This window comes from Triturus cristatus, chromosome 2_1 (genome assembly GCF_964204655.1).
Source record: "Triturus cristatus chromosome 2_1, aTriCri1.1, whole genome shotgun sequence".
Taxonomy (NCBI): domain Eukaryota; kingdom Metazoa; phylum Chordata; class Amphibia; order Caudata; family Salamandridae; genus Triturus; species Triturus cristatus.
In genome coordinates, this window is record NC_140581.1 from 256,208,734 (window position 1) to 256,223,917 (window position 15,184).

General features: G+C 43.2%; 1 protein-coding gene across 5 annotated transcripts in view; it reads left to right on the forward strand.

The window, feature by feature from the left end:
- RAI14 (retinoic acid induced 14) overlaps positions 1-15,184 on the forward strand; it is a 486,624-nt gene that overhangs the window by 375,997 nt on the left and 95,443 nt on the right. For all 5 annotated transcript variants that reach the window (XM_085630935.1, XM_085630928.1, XM_085630947.1 and 2 more), the window contains one exon: positions 1,158-1,336. In XM_085630935.1, coding sequence (XP_085487061.1) covers positions 1,158-1,336 — 179 coding nt within the window. The remainder of the gene's footprint in view (positions 1-1,157; positions 1,337-15,184) is intronic.

Below are 15,184 nucleotides of genomic sequence, written 5' to 3' on the forward strand. Positions count from 1 at the left end.
CACCTCCAGCTAGACTGGAGGGGGAGTGGTGAATCTGCGGCACCCTCATTCCTGGATCATGCATTATATTGTCTCTTGCATTGTTGCACAAGTCCTACTAAGCAGCATGGTGTAACGTTGAACAATGTACTGAGGTACCGTTTATCTTTCTCTGGTGTCTAGTACTGGCCTATCATGTGATCTACGTGCTTTTAATCTCCGGAAGCCCTCCAATCCTGGAATAAAGTGGTCCTGGCGCGGTTTCCTCAAGTAAATACCATGTTGCCCTGTTGCTCTTTCTGGGACCAGTTCCGGCGGGTTCAAATGAAATCTGACATGGCACCAACCAGGAGGCTATATTCCAAAGGCATCCAGATCTTGCACTGGAATGGGAGAGAGAGAGTTTTAACTCTGATAGGAGTACTGTGTTTACCTCAAGAGAATCTGGAAGGTTAACTTTCTCCATCCACGGAGACACCTGATTGTGATGGGGGGTTAGAGGACGTGGACGTGCGGGGAGGAATCTCAGGCATGGACAATGGAAAGGTACCCCATCTTGTGCAGCTCACCTACACACACAATCCTGTGGAGTCCACCATTCATCCATCTAGAAAGACAGGCATTCACACACAATGTTCTGCATGTCCCAGATAAAGCGGCCACCACTGCAAGTTCAAACAGAGCCTGGGTACAGGGAACACTACTCCGCCTCACAAAGAGCAGGGGACCTTGGGCGCCTCCTCCACATCAGAGACCAGCCTTGCATGTTTGGGGGAAGACACACAGGGTCATACAGAAAAAGGGCAAAGGTGAGGCAGCACCGCTTTCTAATCCATGCGAGGCATTTTGTCCCAACATAGTCAATCGTAGCTCAGACTTTGTTGTTTTTGCTAGTGTTAGTATGCTAATCCCTCCGCATAGTTAAACATAGCAATTGAACAGAATAACAGTCATTATACCACTACTAATGAACTATCAGAGGCAGAAGTTAAATAAAAGAAGGTTGTTATCTGCTAGAGCACAGCATGATCAATGTGACCCAGGACGATTTGCTTTGTGCTTTCTTACTCCCTTGACCACTTCTTTAATTGGCTTTGTTAGAGTGGGCAGGTCTAAAAGGTAGTACCTTTTAATTCCAGGCTAATTCATCTTTATTTATATTTGTGTTTGCTCCCTAGGACTCCCCTCATGCTGGCGTGTGAAGCAAGTAACTTTAACATCGTGGACCTCTGCCTTCGAAAAGGGGCGGATATAAAGCTCGTAGATGCCCTCGGTCACAGCGCCCTACATTATTCAAAACTCTCCGAAAATAAAGACATTCACAACCTCCTCTTACCAAGGATCTTGCCAGATGCTGGTAAGTCTTTTGCCAAAGTGCTCTTTTGAGATATTGTGTTTGTGTACTGAATGGTTATATACTTTTTTTTTTTTTAAATGCTAAACTGTAGGATCTACTTTTTTCTGGTCAATACTTTCTGTATGCTCTACGGTGATTGAGCCGACTTACTTATTTTGTTTCTGATACGGTTTGTTGACTTACAGTTTTTAAAACCCATAAATCCTAACCTTTTTGCCAGAGGTCACATTTTTTTAAAACTAAAAGCCTCTTACTCTTTCTTTACTCCAAATGTATGCTAATTCATGATTGTGTGGCAAAATCGGTGAAAACATTTATCTGGCTGATAATTTTGCTGCTAAAGAAAAATATTTTAAGGAAAACATCCACATTTAAAAAAAATATATGTTATATTGAAAGCTTTTGTAAAATAATCCTAAATTCATATAAAACTATTCATTTCATTAAAATTGAAGTTGTTGATTATATACTTTCCTAGACTGTTCATTTTTTTCTTTTAAAGAGTAAATTTGTTTGTGAAAAAATTGTAAACATCTATAACTGTATAACCAAAGCATTATTTTGCGGAAAATTAGAAACACCTATTCAGATAATGAACAAAAATGTTAAAACATTTTAGACATAAAACAGTTATGCATATACCATCATTAAGTTATCTAATTTCACAAATACATCGGTCAGGAGTTGGTGGACATCGTAAGTTTAATTGCACTAAATTTAGCTGATTTTCTTTTTTCTCCTTTCTTTTCCACATTTCTTAATCAACCCAGATGTTTATCTTCCTACTTCTTTTTAATTGATTCATTAAAAGCACATTGGTTTACATAGACCGAATGGCTTATTAATGTATTTAGGGTTAATGATATAGATTTATAGTATTTTAAGGACAACCTTATTTATGTAGTAGTTGCTTTAGAAGTATCGATATATAAAGCCTGCTCTGCTATTTTATAAATGACAGCTGCAATTAGAATACTGCCAGTGTGATCATGTATGGATTCAGTAATGGAAATTAGCCGATGGTGTAATTATTGGAGAAATAATGTATTCATTTCATGTACTTGGAAGACTGCAGGTATTTTCCCCAATACTGGTCCCCGTGTACTTAAGAGCACAGGCCAATGCATCATTGAAAACTCCAGACTAACGCCCAGCTCCATTTATTTTACTTACGGGGCTGTGTAATTTCTTTTGCAAAGACTAAGGGCGAAGCGTTACTCTCTAGAGTAGTGATTGGCATTAATACAAAACCACACAAAAAAGGAAGGGCAGCCAGTATTTTACGTTTGGGTGGATAACAATTCTTGGAAATCCTGCTCTGAATCTATCAATGTCTTGCCTACCAATAGGCTATCCTAGAGGCACACTATTTTTGAGGACCTACGAGGTTAGGTATCTGGGAAAACCTTCTCTAAGAGTAGTTTACTGTGCAGTCCATAGAGAGAGAGAACATTATCCCTCTTGACGGCCATGCGCTTAGCATTCAGTTGTCCCTTTCTAATGAGTGAGACAGATGTTTATTTCATTCAACACAAGTCTGGAGCACAACATAAAGAATAGTTCCAAAATGGTCAATAGGACCAAACGGAAATACATATAAAAGACATCAGCTTTTGAGTATATGTTAGTAGCCCTGAGGAAGTCATCGATAAAGACAAAACACGTATTCGGTGTGCTCGGATTAAAAATCATATTGATACGGCTGTGCTCGGTCGAAAAAACGCATTGTTAACATCTGAATTTCCTTTATGTAGGAGGCATTGGACATTGCTGTGATTGAATTTGCATTTCCAAATTTGATACCTTCTTTCTATTCATATACTTATGTAATAATTCTTTCATGTCAAACAAATCAGTGCTTCGAATACAACTTTTGGTTACAGAAAGTGACAGTCCTGAAACTATTCTTTTTGTTGTGCTCCAGACTTGTGTTGGATGTTATGTATGGCACTGTCCTTGACAATGTCAATGATTGCAGCACGAGTGCTGTCTGTTGTAGCACAATAAGTTAATTCACGGGCCACAATTCATAGGGGGTTTCAGTGCTGTTGTTTTTGCTCCATTGCTGCTGTTTGCAATAGCTAGATGGTTATTTCATGGTCATATGCCTTTCTTTCTGTTTTTGATTTAAGCCAAGACACCTCTTAGCCACTTAACTCATCGACCTAATATGTTTTCAATGACCTTCTACAAGGCTGTTGTTTGGCTATAGATTTCTTCAGATTTTAGATTTCAGTGAACGTTTTTTTCCCAAAAGGTTTCTATTTGGTACAGTCTTGTTGAAATGAGGTGTGGGTGTTTTCATTACAAGAATTGGAAAATAAAAAACTCAGGTGGAATGGTATCTGCTCCTCTGGAAACTTTAATAAGTGTGACAGTCGGCACACCAGGTCCATGACTAAAACTTGGTAGGCCCTGAGGTTGCTTTGGTCTTTCACACTGCTGGTTGGTTGCTATGTCAAGTCCTCACCCTCCACATATAAACAAATCTCATACCATGCAAATAGCTTCTCATGTCCCTTACAACACATAAGTCTATATGTCTATCTATTGATTCCTCTTGTAATTTTGCATGTATGTATAAAAATATGTATCTAAACGTTTCAAGCTGAATACTGCAACAATCTACTAGTAGATACTCTCAATGTACATAAAACCCTTCCCTGGCACTCCGGATAAGTATAGGCATTTAAAAGTCCGCTATTCCTTATGTATGTGTTTCCCACTGTATGTCTCTTCTAGCACCATTCTTAGTGCACCTATACATTAATTCATTAATTGTGTGTTCTATTAACTTAATGTGGAAAACATTGATAAAAAGATACAACACTGGCCTTTCCTTGCATGGGGAATACATAGCCTGTTTCCAACACAAATCCAGTTCCTTTCCCACTAAACACCTCCTTGTGGTTGTTTAGTGACTTGGAGCACTTGTGACAGTGTTTGGATGGGCTAAGCTTTCGTGGTTTTCTGCAGTCAAGTTTGATGTGCTGCTTAATTGTGGTTTAGTGCACTAGCTGAATTTGCTGGAGCTTTGATATACATGGACCTACCAATCCAGCACTTTAGCACCCAGTGCTGTCGATACAGAACCCACAAAAACATCAGCCCTGCACACTTAAAGAGCACAGCTTTAATGGTTACATAGATAGCTTTGTGTTGCTGTTCATTACCAATTTCTAGAGTCCGCAAAACCCAGTAGATGTGTCAACACTGCACTTAAGCAATCAACATGGTGCCAAGATCAATACGCATGGGTGTGTGTCACTTTTCACCAGATCTAATGCGGCTGAATGATTCAGCACAACTTGGATAAAGATACAATACTGAACTTTGTACCGTACATTACTGTATGGCGAAAATGGCAGTATTATGAGGAACAGTTTAGTTTCAAGTTATATTTAGAAGCATTTGAAGATTTCCTGGATAAGGCTGCCCACTTTGTCAAATCACACATGATAATGTTCGAACAGGCTAACCTAGCCCAATGCACCAACTAGCTGTAACTCTAATGCTTTTAAACATTGGTATCTACCAATAACACGTTCCAGCACCGAGTGCTGTTTAATACTAGAGTCCATTGCATATACCAACACCATATTCTCATGCAGTGAAATCCGTGCCATAGGGCGTACAAATGACATCATGTTATTCTTCAAGAGTACCAATCACATCCATAATGGCTTACTATCCACAACACAACACAACAATGAAAATTACTCATTTGTACCACACTTCAGCATCTGTCTCAGCAAGTGCTACACACAGTATGATATGGAACCGCACCATACCAATTTTCTCAAGCATCAAAAACTACTTCAAGAGCCATACAAATGATATGTCAACAGAAGGAAAACTACATCCGTTGTCCCCACTTTCCTATGCAACTATCACAGCAACCTAAACCCTGTAGAAGCCATTTCACACTTGGTGACTCTTAATCAGCACGAAACATATTCACAATACCCAACATTCACAACACAACTCTAATATCACAGCAATTCTAAAGCTATTGAAAATGCTATGTGCATTTCACCTCACGTTCATAAAACCACTGCAGCCCTATGGGCTTTACAGATAAAATGGTGTTACTCATTGATATCACTGTATTCAGCCTGAGCACCCATATCCAGGACACCGTCTCCATGCATCCTACAGCCTGGTAAGTATCCATGCTGAACATATCACCTCAGAACTTTCTTAAAGTTGACTTATTAAATCCCTCCTGTGTACATTCTTCTTTTTATAACTTCCACTACAGTGCCATAAGCAGATCCACTGGAATAATGTTGCTTGTGTTCTTTGCCAGAGGGTGGCTCACCTGGCAGCTCGGTCTGTGCCCATGAGGAGGTCCTGATTTGCAGGATTTGCCTTTAGAGTGGCCTAGTGGGTGAATAATGATGGGTTGGGATGCCACCTACCGGAACTGCCAGTGGTGTAGGATATTTGCAAGTATTTATTCAATCGCCGTTTGTGTTTTAACCAAACAAGCACAAACAGGAAGGTCCAGACAGAGGCAGCAAAAGAAGCGCCATGCTGTCCATTGCACTGACCAGGAATTTTGTGAAATTCACACGCCTAAAGTAATGAAGTCCACAAAGTAATTCCACATCAGAGATTCTACCATTGTCAGAGAAAGATGTAGTTCTACCCTCGTATGAGTTAGTCATTCCGGAGGTAAATATATATGTGAGAAATGGGAAAAATATCATAAATTCAAAAAGCTGAAGAACATAGTCAGTTGTCAAACAACTGAATTTACGGTCACTGCCCAAATTCGAGTGATTTACAGTGGTGAATCCAAATAGCAGCTTTCCATGGGAAAACACAGGCAATAAATCTTGGAATGTACCCCTACTCCACCAGAAATATGGTAACGTGGGAAATGCTAACTTCCTCACCTCCTTGGCAATTATCATTTTACAATAAAATGTGGCTTTTGGATCCCGGGGAATTCTGTGGATATCTAAAATTTGGAAAACCCACCACCAAAGACCGTAAGACGGAAATTAAGGTAGCTTGCTGATAAGCTGTAGGACATACATTTCCAGAAAAGTTATGGAACGAAGAGGCTTATCATGCCAAGTTCTGGCAATCTACTTAATACTTATGGATGGTACTATACTCAAAATTTTATAATTCACCTGCATGTCATTGTAGGCAACATGTTAACCACCTGTTCTTGTGCTAGAAGTGATAAATGTCATGATCTTGCAGCGAATTAAAAGTGATTATAATTCAATGATATTAGACCTCAACGGCAATCACAAATCTCTAGCCACAATGCTCTGAGCCTGACAACTCATGTAGGATTAGGAAAACAGTGAGGCTTACTTGAGAACCTTAAAGCCTAGAGCTAACAAACAGACACACTTGAACTCACTAGGTCTGTACTCGGAGTGACCAACTCTGACACTCCAAGGTCCCTTTTCCCAAACTGCATTCTGTTGTACGTTTAGTAGTACTACAGAATTACTACTCGCATAATACAAAACACAGTTCAGAAACCTACGAGCAGAGATCTTTGCCTTCACCTCTCATATCTTTTCCGCATGGAAAAGATATGAGTGGACCCGACCACAGCCAGCGCCAGGAATCCTGCTTCTCCTAGACCTCACCTCTACGACTCGACCACCCTCCACGCACTCAATCCCGGAAGACACGCCGACTGCGCAAGACCCTCGCCTATTACCACCCACGGACAGTTCTTCTGCAGAGCCGGCTGCAAATCCTTCACCGTCGACAAGCCTCCCGTGACTGCAGACTGCCCATCCGATGCACGCACCTCAAAGAGCCTGACTTGCATCCTCCTCAACGTGCGCTCCCTGCACTGACACGCTGTTGAAATCTGGGAACTGATCGACACCCTCTCACCCAATGTCGCCTTCTTCACAGAGACCTGGACCAACGCCACCTACGGGCCCCACATCGCCACCGCGATCCCCGATGGCTACAAGTTCCAGAGAAAGGACCGCCCGTGAGGGGGACTCGCCATCACACACAAGACCACCCTCCGACTCTCCACCTCCAGCGACCACCAGTCCAATGCGGAACACCTTCACTTCCAGGTCCAGACCAGCCCCAGGACCACACTACGCGGCACCCTCATCCTCAGACCCTGCTCCACCGCCTGGGACAACACCTGGTGACCGTCCACTCTCGGGACCCCACCCACCCCCACCGGCCATGCCCGTAACCTCGGCATCATCCTAGACTCCTCCCTCTGCATGAAACGCCAGATCAACGCCGTTGCCTCCACCAGTTTCAACTGCCTTCGGATCCTGCATAAGACCTTCAAATGGATCCCCTCCGTCTGCAGAAGGACAGTCACCCACGCAATCATAACCAGCAGACTTGACTACGGCAACGCCCTCCATGCCGGAATCAACAAAACTCTCCTACACAGACTTCAAACCATCCAGAACGCTGCAGCCAGACTCGTACTCAGAACTCCACGGCACGAGCACATGACCCAACACCTGCGCGACCTGCACTGCCTCCCCTTCGAGAACACATTCACTTTCAAGCTCCTCATCCACGCCTACAATTCTCTCAACAACATCGGACCCAAATACCTCAATGAGAGAGTCTCCTACCACGCACCCAAGAGAAACCTCAGCTCCACAGAAATAAAGCCGGAGGAAGAGCCTTCTCTTACATCGCAGCCAAGACCTGGAAAGAGCTCCCGGTGAACATCAGACGCTCCCCGACCCTGCACACGTTCAGGGAGGACCTCAAGACCTGGCTCTTCGACTGATTCGGAGTCGTCTTCTTTCCCCCTACCACCCGTCTCCCCCCCCAGCGCCGTGAGACCCTCACAGGTGAGTAGCGCACTTTATAAACCCCTGATTGATTGATGGAGATTTCCACCACAAGTGTGCAGATCTCTGCACACAAAGGTCTGTGGTTCTGTACTAAATCTTGGAGGGATAGGGGAAGTGGATGGAAAACGGGCAATAGTTAACACATAAATAGGAGTGGTTTAGGGAGGGGCATGCAAATACAAAATACCCTCCCTCACGAATAATCACTTTGCTAGTCACAAATTGCACTTCTAAAGTAACTACAGCAAAAAAGGTCTATAAACACCCACATTGAAAATTATAGAGGCAGGGACTTATTATAACAGCCCATATGAAAAGCATGTTAAGGTAAATACCATTATTTCAACTTTTAAAATGAATATATACATGTTTGTTTAATTTGAATATATATGTATGTATGTATATATACATATATACACATACATATTTATTACACATGTGTGCTTGTGTGTATATATATATATATACATATACATGTATGTGTGTATTAAATATGTATTTTGTTATTTAAAAAATTGTTGTTTATATTTCATTTATTGTAAACTTTAAAACTTTTTTAGAATATTATTTAATATAAATTCCATACATGACTTTTGATACATATTGCATAAACATTAAAATGTAATATATTTTAAATAATAATTAATACACTTAAGTAAATGTGGTAGTAATGTAATATTTTATTCTAGAATTAAAATAAATAAATCCAATTGTTTTACAAAAATATTCTATAACAATATTTTAAACATTTATTTATTTATAAACTTTAATACATTTTCCTATACTTTCCCATAGAGAGATCTCTCCTGTGGTGGTGGAGACCTGCCCCAAAGTGTGAAAAGTTATGAGTAGCAAATTTAACTCTGTTTCTGGAAGGCTCTACCATGGGATAGAATCATGCATGTCTGCACCTAGGAGTTACTTCACACTCTGAAATGATGAACAGAATCAGATCAAACATCAAAAGCTGTTATGAGCACCTTGTGAATTGGGGTTTGTCTTCTAATTTGTTATGAGGAAAACTTCCAAAGGTTTAATAACCAGATTACATGGTTGTGAATCCACAATGAGTCGGATTCAAGAAGGATTTAAAGAGTCCCTGTCCCACAAGGTAAACCAATTAAAAAAGGCCTAAAATTCAAATATGATTTTAAAAGAATGATCACCTTGCAAAAAGTGGGATGTGTAGGAGACTTCTCCTAATGGAAACTATCATCGCTAGTTCTGAATATGTATCGCAATGGGTTTAGGCCTGCAAAAGTTGAAATGGAGATCAAAAATGTAGGAAGATGTGTGTGTGGCCCGTTTTCCAGCTAGTCTCAATGTTAGTAGCAGATTAACTATTGCAGTGGTCAATGTAGAAAAGCGGAGAAGAGTAGGTCACATCACATATCTGTGGGTTAGGAAATTACTACAAGAAAAGAACATTAAAAACACCATCAAACAGCCAGACAAAGGGAAAGCACAGTGTCTGAACATGGCACCTCCTGATTTCCAAAAGACCGAGACAAGGGCATTAGCCCTCCACCGCATACTCCATCTCTATTACCTCTTCCTCCATCACTATTGCCCAACAGATCACCTGACTAAGGCCCCAACATTATTTCTCAAACCCAGGCATCCACCTTATCCCTGTTGACAAGTTTAACAACCCCTTCGAGCCAGGGACTACAGATGACCCTTGGGACGCCTACGATGTTGTTCCCGCAGGAGAGCCAGACCTCACACCATCAGATCATCTCCCTCTGACAAAAACCACAGTATCTAACTGACAACCACTTTTCACCGGAGTTCCTTGAGGAGACATTCTCTAAATTTGAGCAGTCAGTGCTGTCACTGCCCATTATCAGTAGCATGCTTAAATACGCCCCTGAGAGATTCAAGAAGCTTGTCAAGGCATGGGTAGCAACACCCTTGATGGAGAAAAAGTATAAACCCTCCCGGAGTGACCAGGTCTTCATCAGAGGCCATGTCCCTCCCAACTCCCTAGTCGTCCATACTGTCCACAAACCGGCCGCCTCTCCTACCACAGGCAATGCCCTGCCACCTGATAAAGATGTCTTTTTTCATTTAACCAACTGCTGCATCTCCATTTTCAAGTCAAGTTTTGCTGACTTTGCAGCCTGTTCTTGCTCTTCCTCCTGAAGTATAAACATCACTATTGTGCCCATTTATTAAAAATTGTTCTGCAGCAGAAGTTAAAGTATTCTAATTTACCTTGATTGCAAAGTCGTCTCTCAGTTTGTCTCGAAAGAATTAAGCCACTGTCCTGAACAAAGAAATAATGCTACCTTTACAAGGATCTTTCTTCCAGTTTTGTCTGCAGTGGACCAGAAGTGGTTGATTTGCTCCACATAGTGCATAGATTCCACACCAGTATGAGGCAGGATCAGTATGCGGCACACTTGGACTTGTCAACAGTCTGTTAGTTTTTTAAACATGACAAAAATATGACCCAGTAGCGGTCAACATGAAAATAGAAAAGAATGTACTTATTACCGCAATTGGGATTTACTAAAGAACTGCTGCACAGTTCCAGTTTGGCTTAACTTGGGGGTCCACGCTGCAGTTTCAAACAATCAGCTGGCTTGAACAAGGATGCCTGCTGGCCCCATTTCTTTTCAGTCCATACACTAATGATCTGTGCATTGCTCTCCTGCTATGTACCTTTGGGAATGGGTTCCTGGTCCCAATTCAGCTTTCCTCCTAGTTGGGAAGAATACCAGAGTGCCCTTCCGCCTCAATTAAAATTAATCCAAACATACTGCTGCATTACAAAATAGAAATGGAAATTAGTATTCAGAAACTTTCACAAGGCTTGGCCTCAGAGCAAATGGATTATGGAGACAATCTTTATACTCACCCATGACTACCCGGAGAAAGTCAACCCATTTCCGTACTTACACAGACAACCATTTCAAATTGGCTGTCATTGACACAGCACATGCAATCCACACTGGCTACAGCAGCCGGTAATGTATTCACACACTTCATAAAATTCCATCTCTACAAGAGGCAACAGGGTTCTCTCTACTATGAAATTATTTTTGCATTTAAGGCAAATATCTCAAGTCTTAACAGGAACTCTGCCTGTATTGGTGTGAGGTAAAGGTCCTTCCGATCAAAAATAATGTGTCTTCTTAAGAATTCATCATTTGCTGCTCTCATATCCGAATAGAAGTACTCCCCATATTCTTCAGTCAAAGATCCTGATTTTCCTCACTATAAGTTTGATAGACTGGCTTGGGTTTAAACATCTGATGCTGTAGAAATCCCAAAACGTCTGAAGATTCTAATAAAAGAAATAAAAAAGTTCAAGTTAAAAATCTGATAAGCCCTCTGAAGAATATTTCAGGCAGCAAACCTTCACTATTGGCAATGCTGGAAACAAGACAACAGGTTCAAAGTACCAGGAAATGGCTCAGAGGATTCAGAGCAGCTCATCCTGCAAAGACTTCCAAGAGGAGCTTGATGCGAGGTTGAAGTACCTGTTTATTCATCTCATAGGGCAGATTTTGGCCATACCATCTCTCCCAAAGCAAGCAAAGATTATTTTTCTTGAAAGAGGAGGCTTGCCTACAAGGAGGAACGTACATCAAAGGCCCTGCTGGATCCAATGCCCAAAAGACATGGAGACAAGGGCATCAGCCCTCCACCTTATGCTCCACCTCCATCACTGTTGCCATGCTCCGGCACAGTGGCGTAGCTGGGGGGGACAGAGGGCAGTGTTTTTTGGGGCAGCGGAGGCGAGCAAGTCATGTCTGTCGACTACCACCATCCTCACGCCCCCGAGAACAAGTCGGCCGCCAGGCCCCACCCCCATCATCCCAGGCCCCAGAACAAGTCGTCAGTCAACCATTACCCCCCACTGATTTTTCCCTCCCTGGTCTTACCTGCACTGGGTGGCAAACTTAGTGTCCCAGATGGCAGTAGGTCTAGCTACGTCACTGCTCCGGCAAATTCACCTGAGGGCCAGGGCCTACAGATGGCCCTTAGGATGATTAGGATGTTGATTCTGCAGGGTGATCTGGACCTCACCTCATCAGGTCATCTCCCACTGATGATATCTTGGCATAGCACAAGGGCATCTAACGAGCAACCACCTTTCACAAGAGTTCCTCGTGGAGACTTTCTCAAAATTTGAGCAGACAGTGCAGTTCCTGCCTATCCTCAGAGGCATGCTTAATTACGCCCCTGAGAGATTCAAGCAGCTTATCAAGGCAATGGTACTAACACCCGTGGTGGAGAAAAAGTATAAATCCTCCCCAAGTGACTATGTCTACACCAGAGGTCATGTCCCTCCCGACTCCCTAGTCTATACTGCCTACAAACGGGCCTCTGCTCCAGCCACATGCAATGCCCTGCCACCTGACAAAGAAAGCAAGAAGCTTGATGCAATGGTAGAAAGTAGACACCGGGGCAGTTAAGCAGTAGCACAAAGCCAACTCGCAAAGGGTTGCTCTCCCACTATGACAACCCAGTGGGGGGCAGTGCTTGAAATGGAAAAATAGAAGTGCAGATACCCTGTACCAAAGTACCTGTTTGTTTCTGAGACGTGCCGGTACTTGCCAATTAAACATATTACGTCACTCTTGAGAAGTGCCGGCACTCTCCCTCTCAAAATAAAAATGTGCTGGTACTCAGTACCGACCCATTTAAAGCACTGGTGGGGGGAGATGTAGGACCTTGCAGAACATTTCCATGAGGAATTCAGGAAGAGAGCAGAGGAAATAGTGAGATAGTGCCTGAGAGCAAGACATTCACCAGCATCAAAATCCGCTGTGCTCTGACACAGCCTCCCTTGGGGTTAACCGCGCCCTCCTCAGATGTCATGCCTGGCTCTGCACCTCAAGGTTTAAGCCAGAGGTCCAACAGTATCTCTTCAACCTCTGATTCGACGGGCAACAGCTATTTGGGCCACAGGTTTATGAGATGCTGGTGTAGATCAAGAAGGACACAAGCATCACTAAATCAATGGGTGCCCTTCAAGCTCCAGCTGCTAGGAGCTCTTTTTGGAGGCAGCATACTAGAGTAGGAGCTAAGGCCACTTCCCCGATCAATTGCACTCTTATCCGAGGCAGCAGCACTCCTTCTCCCAGCAGGTGAGCGGGGCCTATACCAGAGGTCCATACAGAGCAATCACAACAAGCACAGTTAGAGGAACCTCTGGTAAAGGTGATTCTGCCTCCAAACACTGATTTGCCCCACATATCTCCAGATCACATATCGCCTGTTAAGGAGACTGCAAGATTTCACAGGGAGAAAATCTTCACAAACTTTTATGTTCTTGCAGTGGTCCAACACAGCTCCTGCCTAGAACTCTCACAACCCTCCCAAGCATTCCCTCCCACAGACATACCCTCAGCAGAGAACATCTTCACCTTCTGAAAAAGGTGGAAGTGCTCCTTCTCGCAGGTGTGATAAACAGGGTGCTCTCTAACCACTGGGGAAGTCTACTCTCTTTACTTCCTCAGTCCTAAGATGGACAGTTCACTCAGGCTAATCCTGGCACTCTTCGCCTCAACAATTACATCATGTTGGAACGTTTCCACAGTACAACCCTGTATGATCTCATTCCTCTGCTCCCGTAAATGACTACATGATAGAGCTAGACTTCATGGATGCATATTTACATTCCCAGCCACTCTTTCCACTGGCAATACCTCCACTTTGTGATAAGTGGCCATCAATACCAATTCATAATACTGCCCTTCTCAGTGGCCCAAGGATGTTCACCAAGTGCCTGGTGGTAGTAGCTATTCATCTAAGAAGGGGCGACATCATGTGTTTCCTTATCATGACTATTTGCTGATCAAGAGTGCAGGCAGGAAGCAAAGCCTAGCCGACACGTCCTGCTCCATAGACTGGGATTTTTCTTAAATGCCACCAAGTCGCACTTACAGCCCCTGAAGGTCCAGCCTTGCCTGGGGTCCATCATAAATGCCTTTATATTCAAAATGTACACCAGTCAGCAGAGGGTATTGGTATTTCAGCAGCTGCTGCCTCTTTTTCAGCTCAGTCATCAGATAACAGTCGATGCAGTAATGCACCTATTTGATATCATGCATCACCATAATCCCCCATGCCCAGCTCCTCGTGGCCAGCACCCATTGCTCTCTGCAGTGGTGAAAAAGCAACAGCCTACTGCAGGGAAGGCCCTCTGCAGACTCCATTCTGCAGGTGGACATTACCACTGGCACATCGCTCTCAGGCCAGGAACGCATGTAGATGACATGACTGTACTGGGGGACTGGTTCCCCCTAATGCCACGGGCGCCACAACAACTACATCGAACTCCTGACCATACGAGTTCCTGTATAAAACACGCTGTCCCCAGGGAAGCCTAGGGGAGGGAACTAGAGGCACAGGGCACTAGGAGAAGGCAGCCTCCAACGTCATATGTTTACCACATGCGAGCCGCTCCCAGTTCGGTGACTAAGGTTTTTACAGTGCTAAGAAAGTGGGGACTTCTCACTAAAAGTTACGGACTGGTCTCACACACCACCTGGTGTCATGCTTCATCATTGGCCAGTCCTCGCCCTCCAAAAACTTGGTTTGATGGAGGGCGGGCATACACCTGACGGCAGGGATGCACTTCTAAACTAAGTGGGGGCCAGTGAGAAGAATAAGTGAGTGATTAAAAAACCATTATGGTAGCCTTTTAATTTTTAATAAGGGTGGCAGCCATTTGGTGTTAAAAGCAGAGTGACGGTGTGTGGGGATACAATTGTCCTTACACTGTTATATAAGTGATGTTCGACATGTTTCTGCCTTGTGGCCTGGTCGGGTCCCTGGCATTCATCAGGACCTAATATAAAGGGCTCCGTTCTTACCCTACTGTAAAGAGTAAGTGCCACTACGTGGCGTGGCAATTTTCACTGTCCACACAATGTATCCGTGTTGTGGCTCCTTTAAGCCTGAAAGAGAAAAAATTGAAAAAGCACAAACCTAGGTCATACAGAACAATATTATTTAAAAGACCACATGCACATGCACAACATTAAGTCAGTGGCTAGGATGTGAC